At 46.9% G+C, this 19,876-nt stretch overlaps 1 protein-coding gene across 5 annotated transcripts in view; it reads right to left on the bottom strand.

Annotated features, from left to right (window-relative positions):
- Positions 1–19,876, bottom strand: part of LOC137434493 (transcriptional repressor p66-beta) — a 77,618-nt gene that overhangs the window by 30,067 nt on the left and 27,675 nt on the right. For 2 of the 5 annotated variants that reach the window (XM_068127554.2, XM_068127555.2), the window contains exons 3-7: positions 16,698–17,071; positions 16,359–16,488; positions 7,022–7,153; positions 6,714–6,848; positions 5,967–6,146 (exon numbers count right to left, since the gene is read on the bottom strand). In XM_068127554.2, the coding sequence (XP_067983655.1) occupies positions 5,967–6,146; positions 6,714–6,848; positions 7,022–7,153; positions 16,359–16,488; positions 16,698–17,026 (906 nt within the window). In that variant the 5' untranslated portion in view covers positions 17,027–17,071. The remainder of the gene's footprint in view (positions 1–5,966; positions 6,147–6,713; positions 6,849–7,021; positions 7,154–16,358; positions 16,489–16,697; positions 17,072–19,876) is intronic. The other 3 variants (XM_068127556.2, XM_068127557.2, XM_068127558.2) reach the window with 3 other exon arrangements.

Genomic DNA, 19,876 nt, shown 5'->3' with positions numbered 1-19,876 from the left:
ACAACCTCCATCAAAGAGACAGACAGGGGTGAAAACAACCTCCATCAAAGAGACAGACAGACAGGCGTGAAAACAACCTCCATCAAGAGACAGACAGGGGTGAAAACAACCTCCATCAAAGAGACAGACAGACAGGGATGAAAACAACCTCCATCAAAGAGACAGACAGGGGTGAAAACAACCTCCATCAAAGAGACAGACAGACAGACAGACAGGGGTGAAAACAACCTCCATCAAAGAGACAGACAGACAGACTGGGGTGAAAACAACCTCCATCAAAGAGACAGACAGACAGGGGTGAAAACAACCTCCATCAAAGAGACAGACAGACAGACAGGGGTGAAAACAACCTCCATCAACCTTCAGTGGCGGAAGGTAATAATAATAATTGCTGACGCTTTTTTTCACTTAACATAAAATTAGAAAATATTCCTTGTCGGGCATTAAGATCCACAGGAAGGCCTAGTCTAAGTGGCAGGACAGGCTTAATCTATATGTGTGTGTGTGTGTGTGTGTGTGTGTGTGTGTGTGTGTGTGTGTGTGTGTGTGTGTGTGTGTAATGTTTACGGTAGACTCCTAAACGGAGAGGCTGATGTACTTGATATTGGGCACAAACATGGCCATTGAGCTGGGAAGAACATGGCCGACCTAAAAATTTATTTCATAATATTTTTAAACCATATTTTTACCTCAGCGCATTTCAGCGAGGAATTTATGACCGGAATGGCAGAGCAGCGCGCTGATTCGCTCAGAGCGATCACGTGATGTTCCTTGCCGCCATTAACTCAGTTACGCGTTCGCATGTATTTCAGAGCGAAAAGCGATTCCGTGTTTTTTCACATTGAGCGAGGAACATTGCCATTCACACCACATAGGGTTTTTTTTTCTTTCATCTTTAGATCCATATTTTTTGCCATAACATAGCGCATTATGGCTCTCTCGAGCTCGAGTTAGCCAATCACCTGGGGGCATGAGGCCACGTTGGCCACGCCCACGACACGACGCAGAGTTGCAATCGATCGCTCAGAGAGCGATCACGTGATGTTCCTTGCCGCGCGATTGCGTTTTTTTCACATTTCAAGCGAGGAACATTTCCATTCACATCACATAGTTTTTTCTGTCTGTCATCTTAGATCCATATTTCTTTTCAGCGAGGATATTATTATCACGGAATATGATCTGAATCAGGCTGAGCATCGCAGCAGCGCCACTGATTCGCCGATCGCGCGCCCTCCCCCCTCCCCTCCCCCTCCCCCCTCTCCTCCCCTCCCCCTCTCCTCCCCCTCCCTCCCCTCCCTCCCCCCTTCCCCCCTCCCCTCCCCTCCCCCCTCCCCCTCTCCTCCCCTCCCCCCCCTCTCCTCCCTCCCTCCCCTCCCCCCTCTCCTCCCCTCCCCCCCTCTCCTCCCCTCCCTCCCTCTCCTCCCCTCCCTCACCCTCCCCCCTCTCTCCCTCATGTTATACACCGATCCAGACTTCCCCCCCTCTTCTCCCCTCCCCCCTCTCCTCCCCTCCCCCCCTCTCCTCCCCTCTCCCCCCCATCCCCCTCCCCCTCCCTCCCATCCCGGACAATCCGGTACTTCCCCCCCTCTCCTCCCCCTCTCCCCCCTCCCCACCTTCCCCTCCCCACCTCTTCCCCCCCCTCTTCCCCGCCCTCAATGCCGGTACTTCCCCCCCCTCTTCTCCCCTCCCCCCTCTCCTCCCCCTCCCCCGTCCCCCTCTCCACCCCTCCCCTCCCCCCCCCTGCTCCACCCCTCCCCCTCCCCCCCCTCATCCTCCCCTCCCCTCCCCCCACTCCTCCCCACCCCTCCCCCCCCTCTCCACCCCCCCTCCCCCACCCCTCCCCTCCCCCCCTCCCCTCCCCCCCCCCCTCTCCTCCCCTCCCCCCCCTCCTCCCCCTCCCCCCCTCTCCTCCCCCTCTCCCCCCCTCTCCTCCCCCTCCCCCCCTCTCCTCCTCCCCTCCCCCCTCTCCCCTCCCCTCCCCCCTCCCCCTCCCCTCCATCCTTCCCCCTCCCACCCCCTCCCCCCTCCCCCTCCCCTCCATCTTCCCCCCTCCCACCCCCCTCCCCCCTCCCCCCCTCCCCCTCCCATCCCCCTCCCCCCTCCCCCTCTCCCCCCCCTCTCCCCCTCCCCCTCTCCCCTCCCCTCCCCCCTCCTCCCTCTCCCCCTCCCCCTCCTCCCCTCCCCCCTCCCCCACTCCCCTCCCCTCCCCCCTCCCCCATCACCCTCCCCCATCACCCTCCCCACCCCCCTCTTCTCCCTCACATTATACACGGAATGCCGGGTACTTCCCCCCTCTTCTCCCCTCCCCCCCTCTCCTCCCTCCCCCCTCTCCTTCCCCCCCTCTTCTCCCCTCCCCCCCCCCCCTCTTCTCCCCTCCCCCCCTCTTATCCCCTCCTCCCCCTCTCCTCCCCTCTCCCCCGTTGCCCTCCCCTCCGTTCCCCTCCCCTCCTCTTCCCCCTCCCCTCCTCTTCCCCCTCCCCTCCCCCCTCTTCCCCCTCCCCTCCCCCCTCTTCCCTCCCCTCCCCTCCCCCTCTCCCCCCTCCCCTCCCCCCTCTTCCCCCCCCCCTCTTCCCCCTCCCCCCTCTTCCCCCTCCCCTCCCCTCTTCCCCCTCCCCTCCCCTCCCCTCTCTCCCCCTCCCCCTCCCCTCCCCCGTCCCCCTCTTCCCCCTCCCCCCTCTCCCCCCCTCTTCCCCCTCTTCCCCCTCCTCCCTCCCCCTTCTCCCCCTCCCCCTCCCTCTCCCCCTCCCCCCTTCTCCCTCCCCTCCCCCTTCTCCTCCCCTCCCCCTCCCCCCCTCCTCCCCTCCCCCTCCCCCCCTCCTCCCCTCCCCCTCCCCCCTCTTCTCCCCTCCCCCCCTCTTCTCCCCTCCCCCCTCTTCTCCCCTCCCCCCTCCCCTCCCCTTCCCCTCCCCCTCCCCCCTCCCTCCCCTTCCCCCTCCCCCTCCCCCATCATCCTCCCTCTCCTCCCCTCCCCCTTCTCCTCCCCCTCCCCCCTCCCCTCCCCCTCCCCCCTCTTCTCTGCTCCCCCCCCCTCTTCTCCCCTCCCCCCCCTCTTCTCCCCTCCCCCCCCGTTCCCCTCCCCTCCCCTTCCCCCCTCCCCTCCCCTCCCCCGCCCGGCAATGCCGGGTACTTCTGCTAGTCATCAATATAACAAGGCCTTCTTTGCCCCTTTAAACACTGCTTCATCTGCACCACTGATCATATTCTTCATTTTAGGCAATTAGCCTTTTCCCGCTTTGTTGCAACTACTGTACAATTGCAATGTTCTCACAGATTAATCCAAGATCATGTGTCACATTTTATGACCAACATCATTTTCTTCTTTGGTAGCACAGATCTCTGAGAAAATCAACTGAATTGCGTTTTAGTTGAGAAGGTTCATGACATCAATATCCACTCCAACAACAAAAACGTTTAAAAAATAAATTTACAACTTAAACAATGCTCAAAATTACCTCTTCTTTCCATAGTTAAAAAAATAAATTTACAACTTCAACAATCCTCAAAATTACCTCTACTTCCCATCGTTTTAAAATAAAATTACAACTTAAACAATGCTCAAAATTACACCTACTTCCCATAGTTTAAAAAATACATTTACAACTTCAACAATGCTCAAAATTACCTCTACTTCCCATAGTTTTAAAAGAAATTTACAACTTCAACAATCCTCAAAATTACCTCTACTTCCCATAGTTTTAAAAAGAAATTTACAACTTCAACAATGCTCAAAATTACCGCTACTTCTCATCGTTTTAAATATATATTTACAACTTCAACAATGCTCAAAATTACCTCTACTTCCCATAGTTTTAAAAAGAAATTTACAACTTCAACAATGCTCAAAATTACCTCTACTTCCCATAGTTTTAAATATATATTTACAACTTCAACAATGCTCAAAATTACCTCTACTTCCCATAGTTGAAAAAAATAAATTTACAACTTCAACAATGCTCAAAATTACCTCTACTTCCCATAGTTTTAAAAAGAAATTTACAACTTCAACAATCCTCAAAATTACCTCTACTTCCCATAGTCTTAAAAAGAAATTTACAACTTCAACAATGCTCAAAATTACCTCTACTTCCCATAGTTTTAAATATATATTTACAACTTCAACAATGCTCAAAATTACCTCTACTTCCCATAGTTTTAAATATATATTTACAACTTCAACAATGCTCAAAATTACCTATACTTCCCATAGTTTTAAATATATATTTACAACTTCAACAATGCCTCAAAATTACCTCTACTTCCCATAGTTTTAAATATATATTTACAACTTCAACAATGCTCAAAATTACCTCTACTTCCCATAGTTTTAAATATATATTTACAACTTCAACAATGCTCAAAATTACCTATACTTCCCATAGTCTTAAAAAGAAATTTACAACTTCAACAATGCTCAAAATTACCTCTACTTCCCATAGTTTAAAATATATATTTACAACTTCAACAATGCTCAAAATTACCTCTACTTCCCATAGTTTTAAATATATATTTACAACTTCAACAATGCTCAAAATTACCTATACTTCCCATAGTCTTAAAAATAAATTTACAACTTCAACAATGCTCAAAATTACCTCTACTTCCCATAGTTTTAAATATATATTTACAACTTCAACAATGCTCAAAATTACCTCTACTTCCCATAGTTTTAAATATATATTTACAACTTCAACAATGCTCAAAATTACCTCTACTTCCCATAGTTTTAAATATATATTTACAACTTCAACAATGCTCAAAATTACCTCTACTTCCCATAGTTTTAAATACTAGGGCATGCCCGTACTATATATAAGCTAGGACGTGCCCGTACGTGGGTGCCCGTTCCTTGCCAAAAAAAAAAAAAAAAAAAAATTTGTGTAGGGGTGTGTGTGTGTAAACATCCTAGGGCGTGCCCGTACGTGGGTGCAAAAAAACATGCGTGCAAACAACAACAACAAAAAAAAACTTTGAAACCACGTGGCAGTAACGACCACAGAACCCCCCCCCCCCCCCTCTATTTACATGAATGGTTTGGTCCATTCGCAACGACCACAGAACCCCCCCCTCTATTTACATGCAATGGTTTGGTCCAAAGCGAACGGCTTGCAGTGTTTGGTAAAGAAATCGCCATAGCTCGGTAACTACTTCTCCGATTAATATGAAACCTTGAAAAGGCACATCCTCGGGTCCCCAGCAATATACCTGGCAAGTTTCAAGTATATCGGACCGGTAGTTGTCGAGAAACAGCGGTCACAGACAAACATACACACATACACACATACACACAGAGATTAATGGAATTATAGATAGACTAGGGCATGCCCGTACTATATATAAGCTAGGACGTGCCCGTACGTGGGTGCCCGTTCCTTGCCAAAAAAAAAAAAAAAAAAAAATTTGTGTAGGGGTGTGTGTGTGTAAACATCCTAGGGCGTGCCCGTACGTGGGTGCAAAAAAACATGCGTGCAAACAACAACAACAAAAAAAAACTTTGAAACCACGTGGCAGTAACGACCACAGAACCCCCCCCCCCCCTCTATTTACATGAATGGTTTGGTCCATTCGCAACGACCACAGAACCCCCCCCCCCCCTCTATTTACATGCAATGGTTTGGTCCATTCGCAACGCCAAAGCGAACGGCGAACGGCTAAATCGCCATAGCTCGGTAAGTACTTGTCCGATTAATTTAAAACCTTGAAAAGGCACATCCTCGGGTCCCCAGCAATATACCTGGCAAGTTTAAAGTATATCGGACCCGTGGTTGTCGAGAAACAGCGGTCACAGACAAACACACACACAGACACACAGACACACAGACACACAGAGATTGCTGGAATTATAGATAGATATATTTACAACTTCAACAATGCTCAAAATTCCCTCTACTTCCCATAGTTTAAAAAATAAATGTACAACTTCAATCCTCAAAATTACCTCTACTTTTCATCGCTTTTCTGTGGCTCACCTGGCAGAAGGGAACCAGGCCCGGCTTCCCGTTGTTGGCGGCATGAATGGCGGGCAAAGGCGGTAGGAGTCTCTGGCAAGAGAGAGAGCCAGAATTGGGTAAGGGCAGCCGGGGAGCCATGAGCAGAGGTGGTGGGACACGTACTCCCGGAACCTGCTGTCGTTGAAAAAGCCGAGACAGCTGTGAAGTTTCAATAAGACGGTGATGTTAAAAAAAACGTTTTGGGGGGTTTGAAAGTTGCGTGAGCAAAACGTTTTAAAAATCAATAACTACAAAAACAATTTCTGCATTGGCTAGCTCAGTTTTGAGGTGCTTTTGAGCACGAACGATATTAACACTGATACGTTCAATCAAACCCGATCTCCCAAACTCCGGGATGCCAGTTTCGCATCCACAATCGTATGCCAATCTACCCAAAAGCAGAACAAGTTTGAATTCTTGCACATGACATTGTTGACAATAAAAAACACTTTGCTCATTAGTTCGAGCCACAGTAACTTGAAATCGAACTTGTGATATTTACTTTTGCCTAAATTACTCTGAAAGTTGGAATAATAACAAAGAGTAAATTTCTTCCCAATGTGCTTTGAAATGGGAGAGTAAAATAACAATTTGTGCTTTTCACAACAATATTTGGTCATCATAACCGAACACCAGAAAGTCCAGTTGTAGAAAAGCTTACCGCAAGGGTTATCCTGTAGGCTGAGGGAAATGGCAGGGGTGAACCTGAAGTGGCAGGGGTATTACCTGTGTTCCACGGATGAGCGGCGGGATGCCCATCGGCTTGACACTCGGCTGGGTTGGTGGACGGACCGACATCGCCTGCCCACCACGCACAAGGGGAGGTGGGCCCCCCGTCACATGCTGCCTTTCGGGGGGTATCTAGGGGGTCCGGGGAAATGGGGCGAGGCCAGGTAAAAAACGAGGGGTGGCAGTGGGCAGGAGCTAGCCTGTATGTTCTTCTGTCGTTGAATCTTGTAGTCCCTCCATCATGCCAACAACGTGGAGGAGATTAGACAGGTGACGTATCAAGTCGAGAATGCGGCGATGTGTACCTTCACGTGGGCATGTTCACGCTGCAGCTGGCCAAGGCGCAGTTTCTTAAGTAGCGCCAATTTGGCTTCCTCAAGACGTAGTTCATTCCGCAGACGTCGAATAAGGCAAGTGCGTTCTCCATAACCAATGTTCTGCAAATCACCACAACCGGAGTGGCAAAGTTATTGAGGTGGAAATAGAAACTGTTAAATTGGGCACAAAATTGAGGGAACTGCACAGGAGAGGAAAAAACACAACCAAATCGAGTTTAGTCAAGCACGCCGAAGGCTCAAAAGGCCTCATGTTTCCACCACAACACAAGTCAAGTGCACTCAGATCCATAATTCCCTCCTAGAGGGCCAGGAGACAAGATGGGGTGAGAGAGGGAAGTACAACAACAGTAGGGAACAGGGACATCTATGGAAGGGAGTGGGCTAGGGCGGGGTACGCGGGATAAACAAGATGGACGCTACAGGGGCTTTCAGGAAAGAAAACGGGATCCGAGGGAGGTGGGTTTGGGGTGGATTAACGGGGGTAGAAAAGATCAAGGTTTTGGATGGGGGAAGATAAGAGATGGTGGTGAACAGCTGTTTTGAAGACCTGGAGGGAGGAGTGGGATTGAAGAGAGTGAGGGAGTTTGTTCTTGGTTGCAGTCAAGCAGCTTACGTTGCGATTATGGAAGCTAACACAACTGAGGGTAACTTACGTTCATTCCGTAAAGCTTGCAACAAGTACGTGTCCATCCCAAGGCCAGAAAAACATCATTTTTTAAATCTCAAGACTGAACTCTCCAACCGGTTTCCTTCCTCCAAATCATAGTGGTGCCCTGTCAGGTCCATCTCTGGTGTAAGCTCTCCATCCAATCCGGCACTCACCTCAAACCGCAATAATGCAGGATTTTAGTTCTGCGATAAGACAGAATGTCTAAACTCAGTGTTTGCCTCCAAATATTGTGAACCAAACTCATCCCTTTTCTGTGCCCATCCTACCCCCTCATACCCACCATCTACTGGACTCTTTGTCCTCACTCGAGAAGGTAGAGAAAGTTCTGCCTGGCCTTGGCCCTGCGTTGGTGATGGACCCCGATGGCATCCGTGCTACTCTGCTGTTCTTGCTTCTCCCCTGTCTGCCCTATCCACTCTCCTTCTCCTCTGGTTACCTCCCTTCTGTATGGAAGTCAGCCAACACCATTCCTGTCTACAACAAGGGTGAAACAACTGACCCTACCAACTATAGGCCAGTGAGATCGCTTCCAAATACAACAAAGTCATGGAATCCATCATTGCTTTTGATTCAAGCTGGTGTAGGCTTAACGTTTAATGTGGTGGCTTGAGATCTTAGGGTCTTGAGTTTGAGCCCCTGTTGTGCTGTTACATAACACCAGGTGGGTTCACTCAGCTGGTCATCATTCTGAGGTCGGAAAAATGAGTACCAGCTTACTGGTAACAGCAGGACTGCATCAGAGGCACAGCTACGCTTTCAGAAATGATGCAACCAGCATCCATAGGGTGCATACAAACCAGCAACAACAACAACAACATTGCTTCTGATGTAGTCTTTCCAGTTTTCCAACAGTGTGATCTCTGACTACACCGGTTTAGATTCCATCCCAGTCACAACTCCAGATAAGTTTCTGCTCTCGTCTCATAAATGAGGTCCTCAATCTCAGACAAGAGGTGTGGACCGTCTCACCAGACATATCTTGGGCATTCCACACAGTTTAGCATCCTACTTTAGTTGCCAAGTTCTCTGCATGTGACATCCAAGGCCACCTTCATTCTTGGATTTGCGACTTCCTCCACTCCTTCAGTCAACGTGTTGCCATCAAAGGAACCGTCTCTTCCCCTCTTTAGTGGAGACTTGAGTTTCCCAAGGCAGTATTGGACCCAATCTTGTTCCTAATCGATATAAATGACCTCTCCGATGCATCCATCTATATATCTATATATCTCTTTCTCTTTCTCTTTCTCTTTCTCTTTCTCTTCTCTCTCTCTCTCTCTCTCTCTCTCTCTCTCTCTCTCTCTCTCTCTCTCTCTCTCTCTCTCTCTCTCTCTCACTTCTTTTCAGACTTGTTTATGGCAAATGATGTTGACGATGGCTCAATAAGTTACTTCACATCTGACTTACCCATGCTAAGTGCTGCTCAAAGGGATCAGCTTGGCTCCTTACTTTCCTTGGAAGAGCTTACACTTTCCCTTGCTTCTTTACCTACAGGTAAATCTCCTGGATTGGACGGCCTCCCAATAGAGTTTTATAAATCCTTTTGGCCCTTATTAGGCCCAGAACTATTGGAGGTCTTTAATAGTTCATTATGTTGTGGTGACTTGCCGATGAGCTGCCGAAGAGCAGTAATTAGTCTATTACCCAAGAAAGGAGACCCTAAGCTCATTGATAATTGGCGTCCAATCTCTCTTCTAACTTCAGATTATAAAATATTTTCTAAAGTTCTAGCTCGACGCATCGCCCCACTCCTAGAGTCGTTGATTCAAAGTGATCAGTCTTTCTGTATCCCTAACCGACAGATACACGATAACATTTTTTTATTAAGAGATCTTTGGGATGTGTGTAAAATAAAAAATGACAATCTTGGTTTGATTGTGCTTGACCAAGAGAAGGCTTTTGACCGTGTAAGTCATGTATATCTTTTCAAGGTCCTAGAGTGTTTTGGATTTGGTCCTGTTTTTCTTTCCATGGTAAAACTGCTCTATAATGGCATTTCCTCAATACTCAGAGTAAACTCTGAGCTAACTTCACCTGTAAAGGCTGGAAGGGGTATCCGTCAGGGATGTCCTTTATCTGGTATTCTGTACTCTTTAACCATTGAGCCTCTTTTAATCAAAGTCCGCAGCATCTTAACCGGATGCAGAAATTTGCTCACAAGGCCTGTGAAAGTCTCTGCATATGCTGACGATATTTGCGTCATCGTACATAATAGCGATGAGATCAAGAAACTGGTGGATTGCTTGGACTATTATGGTTCAGCTTCTTCAGCCTTGGTAAACTGGAACAAGTGCCAGGCGATGTGGATGGGCCCATGCCAGCGCCCTATGCCTGTCCTCCCGAAACACCTCACCTGGTCCCTCAACGGAATGAAGTACCTTGGTGTTTACATCGGTGATGAAGCAACACAAGCGAAAAATTGGGAGGGTCTCGCTGACTCTCTCGAACAAAAGCTACGGAAATGGAAAGGTTTGCTGGCTTTGCTTTCATACCGGGGACGAGTCCTGGTCATAAACAACCTAGCAGCATCTATACTGTGGCACAGAATCAAAGCCATTCCACCTCCTGAACGCTTTCTGCTGAATATACAGAAGACAATAATAAACTTCTTCTGGAGTGGAAAACATTGGCTTCGTCCAGAGATCTTGAATCTTCCCTTAGAGGAAGGCGGGCATGGTCTTGTGGACATCGTATGCAGGGCTATGGCATTTGGCATCGCCTCAATCTGGCGGCTTCTCTATGGTCCATCAGACCTAGCCTGGAGGTCCACTGCTCTCCTCCTCCTCCGTCAAGCCGGCATGCTAGACTATTCATCTGGTCTATTCCTAATGAACATGAAATGTATTGATCTGTCCTTGCTTCCACCATTTTACAATATAATTTTGAATGCTTGGCGTGTTTTCATGGTCGACCGTGATTATGTTTCCTACACCCAAGAGATGTTTTTCAGAGAGCCTCTTTTCTACAACTCTCTCTTCAAAAGAATAAGAACGGAACGCTCTTTTGTTGATTATTTTGTTCAGAATGGTGTCCATCACGTTGCTGATCTAATGATTGAGACTAGGAGATGGTCAAGTGCTGCAGCACTTGCAAATAAAGTTGGCATGCGGTCTAACCGCATAATATCTGCTGTGCTATGCGAAATACTTAGCGTATACCGCAAAGTGAAGGTGCACTGGGAGCAATCTCCTCGCACTGGTGATGGCCCAATTGTTTGTGAGCCAAGCCTCTGTTTCCCAAATTTAGAAGTCACCCCCACTGTAATGAATTCTGGTACAATAATAAAATATTTACCAAAAATACGTTTTGGATCTGCAGGTCTGGAAAATCGTGCAATATACCAGGCCTGCGTCAAAGCAATCCGGCCCTCCTTAGGAACTTGGCAGTCAAGGAAGTGGCACAATTGCTTGCCTACAGAATACCCCTTCCAACCTAACTGGAAAGCCTATTATCACATACTTATTCCAAAGAAAACTGCCGACCTGTCGTGGAGGTTGGCACATTGGATGTTACCCACCAATAAGCTCTGACATGTTTTTTCTTCTGAAATATCTGACCATTGTCCCTTCTGTGGTGCTCTTGAGACCGTGTCACATGCTTATGTTGAATGTGCATGCTTGATTCCTTTATTTGGTTTGCTACATGAAATGTGCATGAAGCTTTCTTTAAACTTTACTTTGAATTCTTTCATTTTTTGCTTTGGCTCAAACACACACCAAATAGAAGTGGCCCTAGCAAACTTTCTCGTTGCCATGGCAAAGAAAGCAATATATCACACGAGGAAAATGCAAATTGAAAATCCTACAAGATGCACAGATAACCTCCCGGCCTGTTTTAAAGGACTTGTTTTTGCCCGGATTAAAACAGAATTTTGTTTCTATACATATATGGATAAAGTATTGATCTTCAAAAGTATATGGGCATTGAATAATGCGCTTTGCTCTGTGCAAAATGGTGTGCTGATCACAGATGAATCACTCCTCGAACATGATATGGTTTTTTTGTGAGGAGCAAAACACTTTATTATATTTTTTCCTGTTCCCTTTCTTGATGTACTAATGGTCTTCATGTAAATGTTCCCTTTAAAATGGTTTTGCTTGTTTTTTTTACCTCTGATTTGTGAAATGGTTGTATTTATACGTTTTACAAAATATACTTTTTGATATTTTTGTAATAAAAGGATGTAAAAGTCAGTCTCTCTCTCTCTCTCTCTCTCTCTCTCTCTCTCTCTCTCTCTCTCTCTCTCTCTGTCTCTGTCTCTGTCTCTGTCTCTCTCTGTCTCTCTCTCGAAATTATTAGTTAGACACTGATTTGATAAAAGGAACGTGTCCTTCAGTCCTGGAATGTCCAGCCATGATATTTCCTGGGCTGATCACATAAAGCTGGAATGCCAGTCGATCAAGGTCTTTCCTTGGAAAATCAGAGTTACTCCCAAGGCCTTTGTCCATAGCTGATTGGATTACTGCTCTCTCCTATGGGCTGGTGCTCCAGCATCACATCTGTCTCTTCAGATTCTGTGTCGTCTAAAGCTCTCAAATTATCGGAATAATGTCCTGTGATGAGGGTTGGCGTCAGGAAGGGCATCCGGCCATAAAAACATTGCCTCAAAAAGAGAACCATGACAATTACAACTACATATGGGCAGGGTACAGCCCGAAGTGGAGATCGGTTTCTGAGGTTTGGGACATGGAATGTAGGGACAATGACTGTGAGATCAGGAGAAGTGGTGGAAGTATTGATCAGAAGAAGAGTGGACATATGTTGTGTGCAAGAGACGAGATGGAAGGGAAGTGGTGTGAGAATGGTGAAGGGTAGGCAGGGACAGAAATACAAGTTTGTGTGGCAAGGGTGCCTGGAGGGCGTGAATGGTGTTGGTGTCATGTTTTCTGAGGAGTTTGTAGGCAGTTTGGTGAGTGTGACTAGAGTGAGTGATAGGTTGATGATGGTGAAAATGATGATTGGAAAGCTCTTGGTGAACGTCATCTCGGGATATGCTCCGCAGGTTGGTCGGAGCGATGAAGAGAAGGACAAGTTCTGGTGTGCGATAGAGAAGCTGATGGAAAACGTGAAAGATGAGGAAGTTGTTGTGGTAGGAGGAGACCTAAATGGACATGTGGGAAGGAGTATGGACGGTTTTGAGGGAGTTCATGGGGGTTACGGATATGGTGTGAGAAATGGAGAAGGTGAAAGGATTTTGGAGTTTGCTGATGGAGCTGATTTGTTGATTTGTAATACTCAGTTCCAGAAAGGGGATAATAAGCTTGTTACATACACGCCAGGTGGGTCGACGACAACTGTTGACTACCTGATGATGCGTAGGCGAGATAGGGGGCACCTCCGGGACACAAAGGTGATCTCGGGGGAGGAGGCTGTTTCACAGCACCACTTGGTTGTCTGCGACATAAGGGTGAAAGGTGCACGGAGAGCTCGGCGGGTGAAGTACCAACCGAGAATGAAGGTGTGGATGTTGAAAGAGATGACAGTAAGGGAGGCATTAAAAGAGAGGCTGAGTCGGGTAGAGGATGATGTGGTTGAGCTTGAACGTGGTTGGATGTCAATGAAAGATAGTCTGTTGGGAGCCGTTGGTGAGGTATGTGGATTGACAAAAGGACCACCGAGGCACTCGGAAACATGGTGGTGGGATGATGAAGTTGGAAAGAGGATTGACGAGAAGAGGAAGAAGTTCAAGGCGTGGCAGAAGGCGAAGGGTACGTGAGCAGAAAAAGCAGAGCATGAAAGTTATAAGGCAGCCAAGAAGGCTGCAAAGAAAGAGGTAGCAAAGGCGCAGGAGACATGTAGCAAAATGTTCAGAGAACGCTTGGATTTGGAAGAGGGTCAGAGAGCGGTATTCAGGATTGCAAAGCAGATAGCGAGAGAGAGGTGTGATGTGATGGGGGTGAGTTGCTTGAAGGATGAAGTGGGACAAATCGTTGTGGACCCAGATGGAAATAAAGGAAGATGGAAAAGATATATGGAAATGCTGTTGAATACAGAGAATGAATGGGATGGCAACATAGAGAGTAACCCAGTTTTAGGACCGGCAGAGAAGATAACTGAGAAGGAAGTTGAGGAAGCGATAAAAGCAATGAAGAGTAGAAAAGCGGGAGGGCCGACGGTAGTTGTGGGAGATATCTTGAAGGCAGCAGGAAGTTGGGGGTGTGAAGAGAATGGCAGAGATCTGTAATCTGGTGGTGAAAGAAGGCCGCATACCAGTGGATTGGGAACTGAGTACCCTCGTCCCTCTATACAAGGGGAAAGGTGACCCTCTGGAGTGTGGCTCGTACCGAGCGATAAAGTTATTGGAGCATGGAATGAAGGTATTGGAAAGGGTGTTGGAGAGGAGGATAAGGAAGAAGGTGAAGATCGACGAAATGCAGTTTGGATTTATGCCAGGAAGAGGAACGACAGACGCGCTCTTTATTGTGAGGCAGTTGCAGGAGAAGTACATGGAGAAGAGGAAGAAGTTGTTTCTTGGGTTTGTTGATCTGGAGAAAGCAATCGATAGGGTTCCACGTGAAGTATTGACATGGGCATTGAGGAAGTTAGAAGTGGAGGAATGGTTGATCAGAGTAGTGATGACAATGTACAAAAGAGCGCGCACAGCTGTAAGGATGAAGGACGGGAACAGTGGTGAGTTTGAGGTGAAGGTGGGAGTGCATCAGGGGTCGGTACTAAGTCCACTACTATTTGTAGCTGTGATGGAGGTGCTGGCTCAGACCGTAAAGGAGAGTTTACCGTGGGAGTTGTTGTATGCAGATGATCTGGTGTTGATTGCAGAAAGTATGGATGGACTGAAGGAAAAGATGAGCAAGTGGAAGGAATGTATCTAGACAAAAGGTCTGAAGGTGAATATAGGAAAGACGAAGGTGATGGCAAGTGGTAAAGCATGTGGTGAGGTGGAAAGAACTGGGAAGTGGCCATGTGCTGTGTGCAGGAAGGGTGTCGGAGTGAACTCCATTCGATGTACAATGTGCGCTGAGTGGGTTCATCAAAAATGTAGTGGTCTAAGAGGGTCATTAACCAGTGTGGCAGCTACATTCAAATGTAAGGTGTGCACAGAGGGAGCTGCAGATGGAGGAAATGTTGAGTTGGATCTTGGAGACGGCGTGAAGCTGGAAGGTGTGAAAACATTTTGCTACCTCGGAGACATGCTGAATGGAGAAGGTGGATCAGACTCGGCAACGGTTGCTGGAATGGAAGAAGATGTGCATGTGAGATGTGCATGGAAGAAGTTTCGGGAACTGACTGGCGTGCTGATGAGGAGGGGAGTGTCGTTGAAGCTGAAGGGAAAGGTGTATGCTGCATGTGTGAGAAGTGTTATGATTTATGGGAGCGAGACATAGGTCATGAATGTAGAGCAGCAACAAAGGCTGGAAGGGGTGGTAATGCGAATGGTTCGGTGGATGTGCGGAGTGTCGTTGAGAGAGAGGAAGACAAATGATGAATTGCGAAAGATGATGGGAATAGAGCCTGTGATTGATGCTGTGAAGGTTGAGATGGTTTGGTCATGTGTTGAGGAAGGATGAAAGTGACTGGTTGAGAAGAGTGATGGAAATGAATGTAGAAGGAAGTAGAGGACGGGGAAGACCGAGAAAGACTTGGCTAAAGATGGTGGAAGAAGAAATGCGGGCGCGGGGGTTAACAAGGAAAGATGCAGAAAATAGGGCAAAATGGAGAAGATTGTCATGGGGACCGCAAGGCTAACCCCCACTGTAGCAGGGAAAATGGCCTTAAAATGCATGTTGTTGTTGTTGTTGTTGTTGATGAGCCTGTGATGTGATGTGATGTGACGTGATGTGACCCAAGGTCTGTAGCTCTCACATCACAGGCAAGTTGATGGACTCTCTGTTTCTTACCGTCTATTATCCAACGTTGCTCTCTCTGCTCTCTCAGTCTATCTGACCCTCCCTTTCTACTCCAGGATGTGCATATTCTTCCAGTAACCCATTCCTGGTTAAACTTCCAAAATCCAGGCTGACTGGACACTTAAACTCTTTTGATCCTCGCTTCTCCTGTCTATGGAACCACATTTAAATGGCTGTTCTATCGCACCCTTCGCTGGAGAACTTCAGACAAGCAGAGCACCACCATCTCTTGTCATCCCCAATTCTGAACCGAGGTTTTCCTTATTTAACAACTTCAGCGATTTTTGACCGCATGGTATATGATCGACCCTAAACATTACATTTTTGAAAAAGAAAATCCAAAGTGGTTCGTAAATCTCTTTTTCAAGTGTACAATGAAATTTCCAATGACTTGGAAATGACTACCAGTATGTGTATTTTTAAAGACTCAAATTGAAAACCCGAGTCTCAAACCCTGTTGTCTTCAGCCTTCCGAGTTTCAAGGAAGTCAGCAAAAAGTATAACTTGAGTCGATTTTGAGCCCGAGTATTTAACTTGATTGCTACAGACCTGTCCATGCCAGAACCAGATCAAGCGAGCACCAAAGCTCCTCGCCGCCGCCACGGGCTTGGCAAAAAGCGTGAACCAGATGCCATCCCATCCCATCCTCAACTCCATTGAGTATGTATGTTTTGGGAGTTACACAGGCATTCATCAAACTTGCAAAATAGAAAGGAGGCCTTAGATGATTGATTGCATTACATATGTTTTGCTGTCGTAATGATAGTAGTACCTTAAGCATCTCTGCAGCAATCTCGAGGTCCCCTGTGCCATTGGGCTGCCCATTGGTCTTGGGGCTTGAGGAATCATCAGAGAGGACAATCACGTCTGGAGTGAGTGGTCTCCTGTCTCGCTTGCTATCCCTGAAGTCAACAAAGTAGATATAAAACAAAAGATTCCAAACACAAGGCCAGGTTGCTCTTCCTATGGACTCTAAACGACTCCATGTTTACATATCAGATGGTTGCTATTCAGGGTAGGTGGTATAGCTAGTGTTGGTAACAAAAGCAGTGTCCTACAATTAATGCAAGTGTTGCAAATAAATGGATACTTGGATTTCCGTCACACTCACCCTTTGTTTGTGGTCATATCCACCGGCTCTTCTCTCATATTCTCTTTGCCAGGCCGTGGGGCGCTCATCCCTTTGGGCCGCAGAAGTCTCCCCAATGCAGCGCCAGCACATCCGTGAGGCAATTTCTCCTCATAACCGCGATCAGGGGCTTCCGTCTTAATACGAACGCCCTCTGGCAACGCAAATACCGTGCCACTCACAGGGACCAACGTATCTCCAGCTCCTTCACTTGCCTCACTCTTTGGCCTTTTGACGGAAACGCCGGCCGAGGGTCTATCGAGCATCCGATCCAGCGGGCGCTTTGAGCCGACGTCAGAGCTATCTGCCATTGGCACGCGTCACAGGAATCTGTACGGCGACTGCAGGGTTTGGGACTGAAAGGACAATGGATGGAAAGAGAAAGAAAAAAGGAAAATAATAAAAGGATTATTTGTTAAAGGAATCAAAAAGATCAAATGAGTATGAAAAATTATTGGATTTGAAAGGTGTGGCCTGGAGTCACGATCTGACCATTAACATTTTGGTTTGACAATCGTACAATACGTCTACTATGAGAAGACATTTCATGAATACAATGAATACGTTTCATTTTTATAGTCAGGTCGGTCTCTTGACTGCCACCGGTAACATGTAACCCAATGCTACCTGCCGCATGGTTGGATAGTCAGTGACTAAACCGACTACCCTCACTGGCTTGCCAGTGGGTAGAGTGACTGTGACACCCTGCAGGACTAAAAACAATACCTGTTAAAGGGCGGATAAGCTCCTGTAGGGAGCCAATGGCCATCCAGGAAGGAGATGGTGTCTCCTAAAAGACACCCATCCGGTTGGACTGTTTTTTTAGGTAGTATGTTGTAGACGGAAACCGCGGAGGGTAGTACTACCGTTCTGATTTAGGAGTGATAAAGTGGTGCCCGGAACCATCTTACACTCTTCGTGTCAGGATTGCTCATCTTACTTCCTGTCTCACTTAAAGTATCGCTACTGGGCTACCTTTAATTTATCTTTCTTACAAACAAACATCACACACTTTTCATACTCATTGTTACTCCTCACATTTACATTCTCTCCTTTACTTCTCTTTCCTCGCATTTCCTCAGAAACGTTCAATTAAAAATGAAAAAGTCTGAGAAGTTAATGGCCCCTAGTACCCGGCATTATGGGTTGTGAAGATTCTCCGGTGACCTGCCTGTCTCTGCTGCCGACGAGAATGGGGGAGGAGGGAGCTCAGGCAGTAGTAGTGCCGGTCCCCCCCAAGACCCTTGCCTGTGGAATCAACGTGACTCTTTTTCAATTCATTTCACCAACATTCATGGTCTTTCTTTGAATCTCTCCTCTGTCAAACATCATACAGCAGCCCAAGGCTTCTCAACAACCACTACAACCTTCACTCATGATTCCGCTTCAAAGGAGGAGTGTGTATCTACTCCAACATCAACACACCTGCTGTAGACCTTGTGGACCTCGAATCTCCAAACTTTGATGTCATCTGGCTTAAGATTTGTCTCCCGACCATCACTATTTTTCTCTGTTTCACTTCCTGCTCTCCCAACTCTACAAACTTCACAGCTTTCTTTGACTATCTTAATTCCTGCCATGAGACCATGACATCCGAACACCCTCAAGCAGAATTCCTCTATTTAGGAGACTTCAATGTGCACCACAGGGAGTGGTTAAAATCTTCCCACTCGGATGTTGGAAGAGTTGAAGATCTTACATTTCCCATTCTCAATTATTTGGAACAAATTACCACCCACCCTACCCACATCCCAGATCGTCATGACCGCTCGTCCAATACTTTGGATTTGTTCTTCACCTCCAATCCATTGCGTTACAGCTACACAATTTCACCTCCAATTGGTTCTTCGACCCACAATCTTGTGAACATCACTTTACTTACCACCACTCCTTCTCCTCCGACTGCCCGGACTAAACGCCAGTATTGGCATTTCAATAGCGCTGACTGGACTGGTTTACGAAACCTCTTTTCTGATTTTCCATGGAAAGACTACTGCCACTCCTCGGCCGATGCCTCTATCTCTGCTGAACGTATAGCTGAGGTTATTGTTGCAGGAATGGAGGCTTATATCCCCTTCTCTTTCAAGTCTATCTCTCCTACCAACTCTTGGTTCAATCATTCCTGCTCTGCAGTCATTCGTGCACGAGATGCGGCATATCGGACATGGAAAAACTCTTCTTCCTCCAACTCACATCCAGCTTTCATATCTGCCAGAAATCATTGCAAACATGTTATTCGTGAGGCAAAGCATTCCTTTATCCAGAAGAAATGTGACAACCTCTCAACTTCTTCCACTAATAGATCTTTCTGGTCCTAAGCTAAAAGTATCTCCAACAATTTCTGTCGCTCTACCTTTCCTTCGCTTTTCCGTTCAGATGATACATCGTTGTCTCTCCGACTGATAAAGCAAACTCTTTTTGGTTCTCCTTTCTCCTCTAATTCCACACTGGATGCCTCCAACATTCCATCTCCCTCTGATTCACCCCTTACCAATCCTAGCCTCCCGAAAATCTATTTTCATTCAGTCAAAAAAGTACTCCTCTCTCTGGACACAAGCAAGGCATACGGACAAGATGGCATTCCTCCTTGTGTCTTGAAGGAGTGTGCTTCAGAACTTGCACCCGTGCTTGCTCGTTTGTTTCGTTTTTGTTTAAAAACCCAAACTTTTCCTCTTTCCTGGAAACATGCCTTAGTTACAGCCTATTTTAAATAAGGGTGATCGTTCAAAGCCTTCCAACTACCGTCCTATTGCTCTGACTTCTGGGCCTCTTCTCTGAGAGACTTTGATGAATCCTTTGTTGTAGGCCTTGACATCTCAAAAGCCTTTCATAGAGTTTGGCATCAGGGTCTGATATCCAAGCTTCCCTCTTTCAGCTTTCCTCCTTCACTCTGCTCTCTCATACCGAGCTTTCTCTCCGACGGCTCTATCTCCGTAATTGTTGAAGGTTCAACATCTCCCTCCATCCCTATCAACAGCGGTGTTCCTCAGGGTTCCGTCCTGTCTCCAACACTCTTCCTTCTTTTTATCAATGACCTTCTTTCTTCTACAAATAACCAAATGCACTCATATGCTGATGACTCGACATTACATTCCTCCATGGTTTTCCCATCTGCAATGGTAGTGTAAAATATGACGGTTTGGTGGTGCAAAAGATGATGG

Source organism: Myxine glutinosa, chromosome 10 (assembly GCF_964187855.1).
Source record: "Myxine glutinosa chromosome 10, kmMyxGlut1.1, whole genome shotgun sequence".
NCBI classification, from domain to species: Eukaryota; Metazoa; Chordata; class Myxini; order Myxiniformes; family Myxinidae; genus Myxine; species Myxine glutinosa.
The sequence above is the reverse complement of the archived record's forward strand: the minus strand, read 5'-3'. Positions and strand labels throughout refer to the sequence as shown.